Source organism: Astyanax mexicanus, chromosome 12, assembly GCF_023375975.1.
Source record: "Astyanax mexicanus isolate ESR-SI-001 chromosome 12, AstMex3_surface, whole genome shotgun sequence".
Taxonomy (NCBI): Eukaryota; Metazoa; Chordata; class Actinopteri; order Characiformes; family Acestrorhamphidae; genus Astyanax; species Astyanax mexicanus.
In genome coordinates this window covers 712,683-725,543 of record NC_064419.1, presented here as the reverse complement: position 1 = coordinate 725,543, position 12,861 = coordinate 712,683, and the positions used below count along the sequence as shown (strand labels likewise).

The following is a 12,861-nucleotide window of genomic DNA, read 5'->3' as shown; positions in this document are numbered from 1 at the left end:
CTGAACCACATGGGAGTGTATAGCCCGTCTATTTAAAGTTTAAGGATCAACGCGCAACTCGGGGCAAACGTGCTGAAAATAACCCCAGCCGGCTAGCACTCTCTCCTGCCGTTAAAAGCCAGCGAGAGGGGCCCTGGCTTCAGTATCTCCACTCATACCTTCTCTCTGTGTCACTCATTCCTTTATGATCGTGCCCTGTGAGCATGATTAATGATTATAAGTTTAAGCAAAGTCTCCATAGCAACCGGACACAGATAAAGCTCACAGCCAATCAGCAGCTGGAAAGGGCTGGGCTGTAAATCCACTAGCAAAGGCTGAATTTTTAGTATGAGCAAGGGTGTGAAGCACAGCTTCCATAGTAAGTTAAACAGACATTACACTGAGGTTTTTTTATTTACTTTCTGTATAATTCAGTTATTGAGATGTGATTGGGTGAGTTTGGCATGAAATTATTATTGAAATTATGTTTTTATTATTATTATTGAAATGGTTAATTCTAGAGATAGATTTCATAGACTGCAGCAATTGTGATGGGTCTGTTGAGCCATGTATTTACACACTCCTGCGTCCATCATTAAACAGCGCAACAGGGTATTATATGAAGTATAGGGTAGAAAATAGCTCACGGAGTGTAGGGAAGTAAAGACAATGATATATTGCTATAAGGTAATACTGTATATGACAGCATAAGGTACTGAAGTGAGTAGTAAATAGCGGTATAGGGTAGTATAGGAAGGCGTGGTGTAGTATAGAAAAAAATTAGGTAGTATAACGAATGAACGAATATTCACAGATGTGCCAGAAATAGAGATATAAATTCGTGTGCACATTTTATAAATACGCCTGGGTGTTATTATATCCTTAGTGAGGGACATTTTTAAAGCTTTTTTTATTGTTTGTTTCTTCCACGCCACTGTGAACAACCCTGATCCAGTAAAGCTCCTCTAAAATGCAGCATCTCACTCTAAACCCGAACTGGATTATTTAGTGTACATCTTAATCATTAATTCTCATAATCATTTATTAATTCCTGAACTGCTTATAGAGGTTAAAATAAGCAGGCCTTCATTTTCTTACATGAATTATAATCCCCGAATTGAAACAAACCCCATACATACACACAGCACAGGACATCCTGTCTACTTCGGTCACCTTCCTGTCAGTGGTCAGACATTGCATTACTTTTAGAAAGATAAAAATACCCAGAACAAAATGAAAAAGTTAAAAAGTTAATGAGTCACAATGCTGAAGTCACAGCCTCAACACAGTTCCAAACAAGTGTTTCTTGTTAATGCAGTGATGCAATCCAGACCCAGATCCAAAATGACCAAAAGGCAGCGAATCTCAATCGGATGACTTCATTCCTACCCTGTACACAATCAGTCCAGGAGGAGGCAGCCTTGAGTTTAGTATGAAAGTGGGAGGAGGGACTTGGTGAGAAATGCAAAGCTGCTGTTTATGGAGAACACTGGATTGTTAGCATGATTAAGAATGCAAACAGGAGCACAGAGCCAAGAGTTCATTCAGTGCCCATACCGCCTAGGGGATGAGCGGTGTGATTTGAGGAGGACAGGAAGCAAGAGCAGGCGTGGTCTGTTTGCATCTAACACTGGGTATCAACTGGGGTAAATGGAGGGAACTTTCCACTTTAAAATAATGGGTCATTCATCTTACCAAGTGCTCTGTTCGAGCTGTATGACACCAGACCCAAATTAGCACAGCGAAACCTTTCACTGGATCTGCAATAACCAGATGAGGCACTTGGCTGTCGACTTCCGTGCAAAAGTCGCACTCAGAGACACTGCAACTGCAGGCATGTAGGATCATGCAGTATTATGGCTGTGTCTGTATGTTAGTGAGAAGATCATTCCTGTGTCTAAATCTTAAGAAATGCTTTCTACACTCATGTGACTGAATGCCTTCCTGTAACAGAATTAGTCAGAGTTAAAGTTTAGTAAACTAGCCTTTGGGTTTATTGGGAGAAAATGCTAACACCTAAAGACAATACAACTTAACTCCTACATCTAGCATATCAAGCTAACAATACTTTGGCAGTCTGTAATTTCTCATTTTAATTTGGATTCAGAGACCTTGATCACTACACTGCCTTTTAAGTGAGCAAGGAATCAAGTCAGCATTTCAACCTTTTGAGACACAGGGCCTATTTCACACTTGTAAAGTTGGAAATACAAGCAGGTCACTTTCATGTGTGTTTTTTTTTTTTATTTTAAAGTGAAAATGAAAAATGGCAGGCGAAAGGTGTGTTCTAACCTCTTTTTAAGGAAAACTGAGCTAGCAAAGCTGTTCAATTTGATATGGATTTAATGATAAATAGTAGTGTCATCAAGTGATAAAAAAAAAATGATTTAATTAATTAGATGCTTTTCAAATTTATCCATTTTTGTTGAGAAAGAATCTAAATCAAAATGAATGAATGAATGAATAACTGGCCCAGATTTAAAAGCTAAAGTAACAGATACTTTAAATACTGTACTAGACCAATTTTTATAGTTTGATGTAGTTTTTATTCACCTAAAAACTATTCAAGAAAATGCTCACACACGACAGAGGTTACTCAATAAATAGAGTAACAACAGAAATAAAGACATTTTTACATTAATAGCTGAAATATGTTGCTCATTAATAATAAAATGTACCAGCTCTGCTCAAAATAAAAAGCAAATATGATGCAAATATATTTTTGCTTAGTAGAGTCCAATAACAGCTGAACCTTCGAGAAAACGTTTCCTGAAAAATGTTTTTTAAAGGTGCCTCAAAGAACCTTAAGCGATTTCTTCTCATCTCACTTTTAACAGTGTACACGAACGCAGCAAAAGAGGTAAAGGTGAGATCTGATCCTGCAAGCAGAACTTTAATGGGAATCCCCTGAAAGCAGCTTTATGTGCCCTGTGGCCATGTCTTTTTAATCCTGCGTTCCTGTGCGAATGGCAGCCCATTCCACCGCTACCCCCTCCTTATCTCAACATCTGAATGCGAACAAAGAATTCCACACATTCCGTTACACAGCCGCTAAAGAAGTGAGCCGTAGCAGAGAAAGGTAGGGAAGGTGGACTCAAAGGCATCACAACAACCGGAACGTACTGGAGCCCGCACAGCAACACAACAGATAGCATTCATTTCAGCACTTTCTCCACTACTGTTGGCGGCTAAGCTATGGTCTGACTTCCACCCACCTAATTACAGAAAAACAGTCGCAGCATTGACTCCAAGAGGCTCTCGGCCTCCCGCACCAAAGACTGTTTGTGTCAGATGCTGTTCGCACTGCAATTTATTCTGATATGTTAAGCATGTAAGGATTCTGTGTCCACATAATTTAATAACGATTAAAACAGCACACTGCAAAAAAAGGCTGTTTATGGTAATCTTTGACCATTCTTCGAGAAGTGCATTTGTGCGAGAAGGCCTGGCTCACACTCTCTGCTCCATTTCCTCCCAATCTAAGTTTTCCCAGGTTATCAGATTAAGATCAGGACTCTATTCAGGCCAGTCAAGCTCTTTAACATCAAACTTACTCAAAGACTTACTTACATATGCACCTCACTTTGTGAGGTATAAAATAATAAGATTGTACGATTGTAAAAGAATAAGACTGTCCAAAAGCCGAGCCCAACCACTGAAAAACATCCATTCTGAGAAGGCAAGAGAATTTTATGACTGGACTTATTGCACTTAAAGACTTAATATTTGATATTATATGTACAGTACCAGTACAGTAAGTCACAAACCTATATTAAATCTTTAAAAATAGTAATTTTGTTCCAGACATTTTTCGGTCATACCGCCCAGCACTACTGTGAGCTCATTCACACAACACTGCATGACTCCCAGTGTTCAGCAGAGCATATGGCATATATATCTTTTATCTTTCATCTCTTTGGCTGATAGTGAGCTCCTCCCATTGTGTGCAGTATGCAAGCAAGCATGTAGGGTACACGCCAATGAGGACCATCCAGGCCTAGCTTGTTTACCAGAGTAGACCTGAACTACCACCCCGCATGAGAAACACTATACCACCTATATTTATACAGAGAGAGGGAGACCAAGAGAGAGACAGACAGACAGATAGACTGACCAAGAGAGACAGAGACAGCTAGAGAGAGAGAGAGGGATCATAAACATTAGCTCACAATGGAGTGAGAGTCAGATTGGAGTGAAGATATGACATGGAGCTGGGCAGGGAGGGGTTGCCAAAGAATGAAGGAAGTAAACGGGTGGTGGTGGAGGGGGCGTCAGAGAGTAAGTAAGAATGTAGAGAAGGGAATAAAAGGGCGGTGGAGGGGAAGATTCATCTGCCAAAGATGAGAGGTAACTTCGAAACAACCCAGACGGTACACTTTTGGCTTTGGACGCTACGTTGCGAGATTCTGAGACAGAGTGGGTGGTCTTCTCACTCTTTCCACCTTTTCTCACTCCCACCGCAGCAGAAAGGCGACACTTCCCTGAAGAGAACCCAAGGCCTAAAATAAAAGCTCTTCCCTGTGGACCTTCAGGACAAACAGACAGCAGGGTGAGGGGGGACGACACAAGGCTATTCTGGACACATGCAAAACACCATACACATACACACACAGATATATGTGAGCACACAGACACAGTTTTTTTTACTTTACGTAAAGCTTGGCTGATGTTCTGTTTGGGCTGGAGGTGTTAAATCTGGAAAGGTCCATGGTGACTACACAAGCACTTCACAAACCCACAAAAAAAAACAAAAAATAGAAATCTACATCTGGCCTTTTCCGTAAAACACGCAACTCGTAGCATGACTGCATTGTACTGGAACATTTTACACAGACGACTCACTGAGGGAGGGTGGGGGTCTCCCCGTTTCAGTCATGAGAGACGAATTCTGTTCAAACTAGCTCTGAAACATCCAAGGCCATCAGGAAAACAATTGGCGCTGTTGTCCTGGCCAAGAGACATTGCCAAGAAAGAAAGTGAGAGAGTCTTTTGAAAGGAGTGGAGAGAAGAAAGCAGGACAGAAGGAAAAGTCTTACAGAGAGAATGGAGAGGGAAGCTTGACAACTTGAATCAGGACCATCAGAATACCTACATTAGACCATCGATAACCACCAATAAATGAGGGAACACGTCACTCTCTGCTTTGATCATCACTCATAAACCAAACACACCATCATTCGTAATTGAGAACAGATAGACCAATATCCTGGAACTGATGAACATGTCTACAGTCATGGGATTCCAGAGTGATAAACCCAATAACCTCATTAGCCTAATTTTCAAACATCCAGCATCTCCCAGCCCCACGTCCATTCCACCCATAAAAGCACTGGATAAAAATGTGGGTTTTATTTGGGCCCTGACCTCAAGGAATGAAATTTAAAGGCATTTATGAAATGTCATGTCATAAAATGTCATGAGAGAAGAGAGCAAAATAGACTCAACTAGTTAACAATAAATTACAAAAGAATTACAGATAGAAAAGAGCATTTACAACATAAACCCAACCTTAAACCCATCGCACACTGGTGCTAGCAATGGGTGACTACAAACACTGGCCAGAGTGCTATAAGCTAGCAGTTCATCCCACGTAGCTTGTTTTAACACGGTAAACATTCAGCAGGCTACAAACCGATATACTTGCCTCTAAATGGTGAAAGAGATATCGCTGCGGTTAGCAGCTAATGCTATTCCTGCTCCAGCCTTGGTGCTGGAGAAACTTCACAAAAACTTGTTTTATATTGCTGTACGTCAGGGGAGTGGCTTTACTGCTCCGTAAATACCTGACTGGTATAATTTATACAGAAGGAGCACTGCACTGTTGATTTTTGGAAAAATTAAAAGATTTAGAATGCACGTCAAAGTGCGGGAAATACGATAGCCTAAATAACAAAAGTTCACTCACTCATTCCTCTGTGGTTATTCACGCATTTCATTTCCCATTTTCGTTTCTAAAATAAAAGGCTGTCCTGCGACTTTTGACTCACCCTGTAGATTTTATCATGATCTGACACAACACTGTTGCATCCACATCCATTTCAGACACAAGACACCCAACAGTTCTCTTGCATACCAAGCAAAACTGAAGATGCAACACACACCACTTTGCTTCCGTGGTTTATTATTTGCACGTCTTTTCACAGAACCACAAACCAAAACCTTATTAGTGTCAGTGTCTATGGCTGTGTTAGGCAGAACTTGTGGTAGGCTAGTAACAGGGGGTCACTTCCTGTTTCTGTAGTTTCCTCAGGAAGTGCCTTTGAGCCTTTAGCCACAGGGTCCGAAGACCAGTTAGCCCACAGGACAGGGTGTGGGGGGGATTCACACAGGAAATAGTTTAGCTCGCAGCCCGAGCTCCGTCCTCCGCTCCATTCTCCACTCCTTCCTCTCGTTCCACATTTCACTCCCTCCAGCCGCCTCGCTCGGTTCAGCCTCCCAGCAAAGCCACAGAAGGGTGTGGGAGCGAATCGGCAAGTAGCACCTCGTCAGTGTGTGAAAAAGGCCTCGGCACTAAGACACTGAGATCTGTATTTCAGCATGCTACTGCCGGGTAGGGTAAACAATAAAAAATAAGCCCATGCAATTTGGCAACAAGGCGTGCAGTCATTGTTCTGCCTATTCTGGTTTTGTTGCTACCCTGAGAGCATTAAGACGGCTCTCGGGGCGCCAAGACAACACAAAGCGGGCTTGGTTTAAACAACAAGGCCATGGTGCACCTGCTTGAAATCATTATAATGACCCTGTTGAAATGAAGCCAACCTATGGGTGCATGGCAGAGTGGCTGTGTGCCCCCCCCTCATTGCTTAGTAATGCTAAAAACACTGCCTCAGGACAGAATAGCAGGGTTTATAGGAATTCCACTGAGGGTCAGGGGACCAGCACAGGGGGGCACGGAAATTAAGATTACTGCATTAGTATTCGCATTAGTACATTGCATTATACTCGCACCCTGTACTATTTACAGGAATCCTATTTACAGTGATCATATTGCTCAGTAACAGTATTCTCAGTAGACTTTCTGAGAATAGTACAGAATGAAGGCTCATTTATACTGCATTTATACTGCAAATCATTTCAAACAATGGAAGTGTTACTGCCTGCTAGGGCTGAGCAATATTTATAAATATATATTTTATTGTATTGTAATTTATTTTCTTTTTTGTGCCGACAGCAAGCATACTGAGGGTAAAATCACCACTACTTAAAAGAACCTCAACCCAACTGTAGATTTCATTACATAGAGTGTAAAGAAATTCTGCCACTGATGCTGATGCATTCTGTCTGTGTGTAGAAATACGATAATAAATACAGTATATTGTGAAAATGTCTTTAAATATTGTGATGTAATAATTTTAACATATCACCCAGCTTTATCTGTGTGTGATTATATCACCAAGGATTTTATACTGTTCACATTACTATCGGAATTGTATCGTATGGACCGGAATTAAGAAACGTATCATGATCAAGATTTTGTCAAATCGTCCAGCTGTAATTGAGATATTAAAAAAGTAGAGATGCACAAATTATATTGGAGTTGCAATAAAGTTAAATGCACTTTTATAACATCTGGCATTAGTGAACAATTGTGAGAACTTCCGTTTTAGTTCTGCACAGGCTAGATTATAATCTTGTGCGTTTAAAATCACACTTCTTCTGCGCACAATCAACAGCAAATAACACATACATACATACATGCATGCATACATATAACAAAACGCTTAGTCTTTTACTTTTAGTACAGATACAACATTAAGCGCTAATGGGAAAACAGGAACGTTCTTTATTTAGAACACACAACGGCCCCCAACACTTAAACAAGTAGCTCTAAAAAACGAACAATCTGCATTAGAACGTCAACATTACAGACATTTTTTTTTATTATAATACCTTTCTACAGTTTTACTGTGGAATCTGCTTCGTGTATCTTTAAGCATGGCCTGCAAGGTGTAACGCAATCACAGTTATGTTATGAAACTGCTGAAACTGTACACGAACAGGAGGGTGATAAATGACTTAACTTAGCAGTGCTGGAATGTATGTTGTTGACTATGCTAGTGGGATAATGTGGCAGTATTGTGGCTCTTCATGTTGATAATTATGTGCCTTGAGGCTCTCGGGTTGCTCCAGTCTGAGCGCTTCTTTAACCCTTAGTCGTCAAGAGGCAGAACTTTTAGCTTCGTATCTTATTCAAATAGAAAATTACATATTCAGCTAAAATCACAAATTTTGGAATTAAATTATGAATGCTTTACATTGTTATTGAGCACTTTTTTAAGTGCGTAATTGTATTTTATTTTATTTTTTTAGTTCTTAATTTTACCTAAAATATAATTATACTGATACAGTATCAGTGTGAACTAGAGATGGTCATTAGGATATGCTTTTTGTCTATACAAAAAAAAACACTGATCTACCTGTACATTTCATTATGGAGTGTACTCAGTCCTGTTTAATTTGATGACATGCAGCAAAAAGTGTACAAATTTGACTGTGCTATGCATGCGAGAGCATATAAAATAGTATTTGTTTTAACAATCTGCTACAGCTAATGCATTTTGACTGCATGCTGAACCACTGCAATAAACACTGTTGTAAAATGCAATGTAAAATGCACTGCAATAAATACTTTGTGAACAATATGAATGCCACAGAAGACCTGTCAAAAACACTAACAGCAGACATCAGAGCCTACAAACGTCTACAAAATATTTATGGATTGCAGTTCATTAAAAGCACCCTGTAATGATCTTCAGTCAGTGACATGCTGCATATTGAAATACTGAAAATGTGTTAATCACATCAAATCACACCAAGCTATTGATACACTTTAGATTGTGATTATACAGTATATTGGTATTAAAACTATTGTCCAAAAATGAATACTATCCAAAATTTCAGTCAAAAAGAACACAGAAGAAAGCTCTGTACTAAACAGGGGTGGGTGATACGGCTCTAAAAATATAGATTTTATATTAAAAAATACAAGAATTTTATCAGATTTGTAACAGATGTCAATGATCCAGAATGTCATGATACTACTAGTAATAATGCACTCCAAATATCTCCATATATTCCGGATTAAAGTTAAATAAATGATACTGGACAGATATAATCTAAAGTCTCTAGAAGATATAATGTGTGATATAATGGGGAAATGAGAACAGTGTGAATTTTTTTGCTAAAAATATCAGGGTATAATTTCATTCACGATATTCAAAATTGTCGGTGATATTATTGCATATGATACGATGTGGCTCCGCTGATTGATTTAACAGTTTGTTGTACTGAACGATTTTATTAAAAGGGAAGATAAATAATTCATAACTTCCTTTTAATCTGCATTAAATCTGCTACTGGAAAGGCCCTTCTTGCAGCTAACCATCACCATATCAAAGGCAGCTCTGCTCTGTATTGTAATCAGACACCTGCAATAAGTCTCCCATCCAGGCTGATGACCTTTTGAACCTTCTGGCATGTCCCGCCCCACACTGCTACTGGGGGAGGAATGGGACTCTAATCACACCACACTGTAATGTATGCTGATCAGTCACCATTACATGAGCACTCTGTTGGAGTGCTCGCTGGTAGTCAGAACGGAAAGGGACGGGGGGGGGGCTTGGACCCCAGACGCCAAAAAACAGTGACGGCATACATTCCACTGACACCTCAGTTCCTCCGGCCGAACTGAGACGCAGTGACAGCGAGCGAGTTGTAGGTCTGCACACAATCAGCTCTTTCTTCAGCTCAGCTCAGACCACTCGGTCAAAACACTCCGCCGCTGTGGCCGGCACCTCTGCGAAAACCACTTTCAGATTGAGCATCTCGAGAAGGGAGATCAGTGCAGCTATATTTGTTATATTTTGCACTACAAGACTATAATTAATGGGAATTATTGGGAACCCCAGAGGTCAAAGTTGTCTGACTATGCATCAGCTTTCTGGACATCAAAGGCATCAAAGGCCATGTTCAGACAAGGGGTGAGACAATATATCACATTACTTCACTATGTTACCTGTTGCCAAAAATTGTGCATGTGCATGTATATGCAAACATATACGATTAAACATATACAAAAAAATTAACTTAAATGCTACAAAACCGTAAACCTAATTTTTATTAACAGCTGAAATTAGTTATTTTGAGTAATGAAACCAGTCATTTACCAGCCCTGCTTAAAATTTTTATAAACAATTCCTAACATCTAAAAAATTCACTTTTATTACAGGTTCACCTCTGCTATAGGCGTAGGTGAGGTTTCTTTACATATACTTTGGTACGTACGTAGACATATCACAATATGCAGATCAGACAGACAATCAATAATACTATATAATAATAATCCTGCTGACGTCCAATGATCTGCGTCTCACCACTATCAAAGACACCCTGCTGCTGCTGAAGCTTAGCCAATCAGCTCTCCCTCCTGCTCAGCTTCTAAACCCATACATCACCCAGTGCCCCTCGCAAAAATAAAAATCCCTTTTTTTTTTTAGAATTTTTAAAATCTTAGCTGAGGGTAGGTAAAATTAGGGTTAAAATTAGTGCCCCTTTAAAGCTTCACAATACATAAAAGATCGCTTTCAAAAATACTGTACTTTTTAAACATATATTGTCTATGACAGGATATAGCACACCCATTAGGCCGCTGTTTGTTATGTTTTAAGCGACGAAAAAGACAAACAGAAATCTGATTTGAACGTTGACACTGCAACATATCTGTACAAATAATCTGGATACAATCTAGATAAACTAAGTCTGAAAAGCCAAAGACAGTAGATCAGCACAGGCTTCACAATTCTCAGTATCCGTCTTCAGGCTGACATCAAAATAAGCTGGGCAGAATAAAGTGGGGGTGGATGGAAGAGTCTATTGGCTAGAGCTCAAAACTCAAGCCCATGTTCAAACATGTGTAGCACACATTGGCCACAGACAGGAATCACTGAGGTTCAGTAAGAGAGGCAGAAATAAACAGCTGTGAGAAAAGACAGGCTTACACTGACTAAGAGTGAGGGGAAGAAGTGAGGAACTCACTTAAGGTCAAGTTATTTTCTGCAGATATACTTTTTAAATTAAGGTGATAACCTTTTATACATACACGTTAGCTAGTTGGTTGGATAAATGTATTATCTTTATCTACACTCCATCAATCCTTATTTCAAATTTCATAACAGCAAGCTAACATGAACTTACTCACAGTTTACTTACAAACTTTCCTAGTCTCCACTTAATGATGAGGCCTTAATAATTAATTTTATCAAACCTAAAACCTCTGGAATATAATCAAGAGAAAGATGGATGATCCCAAGCCACCAAACCAAGTTGAACTGCTTAAATATTTGCACCAGTAGAAAAGCAGCATAAAGTTATCCAAAAGCAGTGTGTAAGACTGGTGGAGGAGGAGAACATGCAGAGATGCATGAAATTAATGTGATTAAAAAACAGGATTATTGCACCAAATATTGATTTCTGAACTCTTAAAACTTTATAAATATGAACTTGTTTTCTTTGCATTATTTGAGGTCTGAAAGCTCTGCATCTTTTTTGTTATTTCAGCCATTTCTCATTTTCTGCAAATAAATACTGTATATGATAATATTTCTATTTTTGAATTTGGGAGAAATGTCTGTAGTTTAAATAATAAAACAACAATGTTTATTTTACTCAAACACATACCTATAAAAAGCAAAATCGGAGAAATTGATTCAGAAACTGAAGTGGTCTCTTCATTTTAACCTAAGTTATATATTTTATAATTAATTTAATGCTGTCATATCGGTCAGATATTATTGCTATCGCACAAATACCCTGAAATATCGTGATTTATTATTTTTTAGGGTCATATCACCCAGCACTAGTGACAGGCCTAGTTAACCTTGCTTTATGTTTTAATACTTTACTTAATAACCATATTAACTTAGTTAAGTTAGTTAACCTAGCTAACTAGCTAGCCTAACTAGTTAACTTAGCTGGAGTTAATGTTAAACCCAACGCAAACCACAGATAACTTAAATCTACAGTTCCAACTCACAAAACAACAGCACTGAAGTCACACCGAAAGAGTGAAATAAACTTTATATTCGGCCACAAACCTTTAAAAAAACACCGCATAGTGTATTCAGAGTTTAACGCCGGTTAGCGTTAGCTTAGCTAACATTCAACATTTACCTCAGGTTAGCTAGTTAGCTTAGCTCGGTTAGCTGCTGGTTGGTGATCGCTAGCCAACAGGCTAGCTGTTCCCATTCCCACCCACATTTACTTTTCCGCTATGTTGTTTTTGGGGAACTTACAGGAAATATAAAGCTGAAGGTGTTGAGGAAAAAATAATATAAAAGTTTTACCTAAATCGTCCATTCTTCTTTAGCTTCGTCGCGCGTTTATGTCCCGCGTCCCCGAGGAGCCCGGGTTCCCTGAATCCACTTTCCAACTAAACTTTCTGTGATGTTCCTCAAACACGCAGGTCTGAGTGAATGGGAGCCGCGGCGCTCTTCAGCTCTCTCTCTCACACACACACACACACACACACACACACACACACACACACACACACACACACACACACACACACACACACACACACACACACACACACACACACAGACACACACACACACACTCCGCTACAGCAGCGACCTCCAGCGACCAAGCCTTCCTCACAGCCACCTAAAACACACACATATACACACACATTATTATTAGAATATTATATAACACCAATAGGTACTTTTGTAACAGTGTGGGCAGTGTGCCAACTCCTGCTGGAAAATGAAATCCGCATCTCCATATAAGAACTGGTCAAGCAGAGGGAAGCGTTAAGTACTGTAAGGTTTTCCAGAAAAAAAACACACCGCACTTACTTTCTTTTATTGTTAATGATTATTG

The 12,861-nt window shown here is 39.4% G+C and overlaps 1 protein-coding gene and 1 long non-coding RNA gene across 5 annotated transcripts in view; both read right to left on the bottom strand.

Annotated features, from left to right (window-relative positions):
• Positions 1-12,651, bottom strand: part of pxnb (paxillin b) — a 36,184-nt gene extending 23,533 nt beyond the window's left edge. For 2 of the 4 annotated variants that reach the window (XM_049486245.1, XM_049486246.1), the window contains exon 1: positions 12,321-12,651. In XM_049486245.1, the coding sequence (XP_049342202.1) occupies positions 12,321-12,333 (13 nt within the window). In that variant the 5' untranslated portion in view covers positions 12,334-12,651. The remainder of the gene's footprint in view (positions 1-12,320) is intronic. The other 2 variants (XM_022670566.2, XM_022670565.2) reach the window with 2 other exon arrangements.
• The window catches only part of LOC125806220 (uncharacterized), a 148,656-nt gene that overhangs the window by 23,533 nt on the left and 112,262 nt on the right, over positions 1-12,861 (bottom strand). The gene's annotated exons all lie outside the window — the stretch shown is intronic.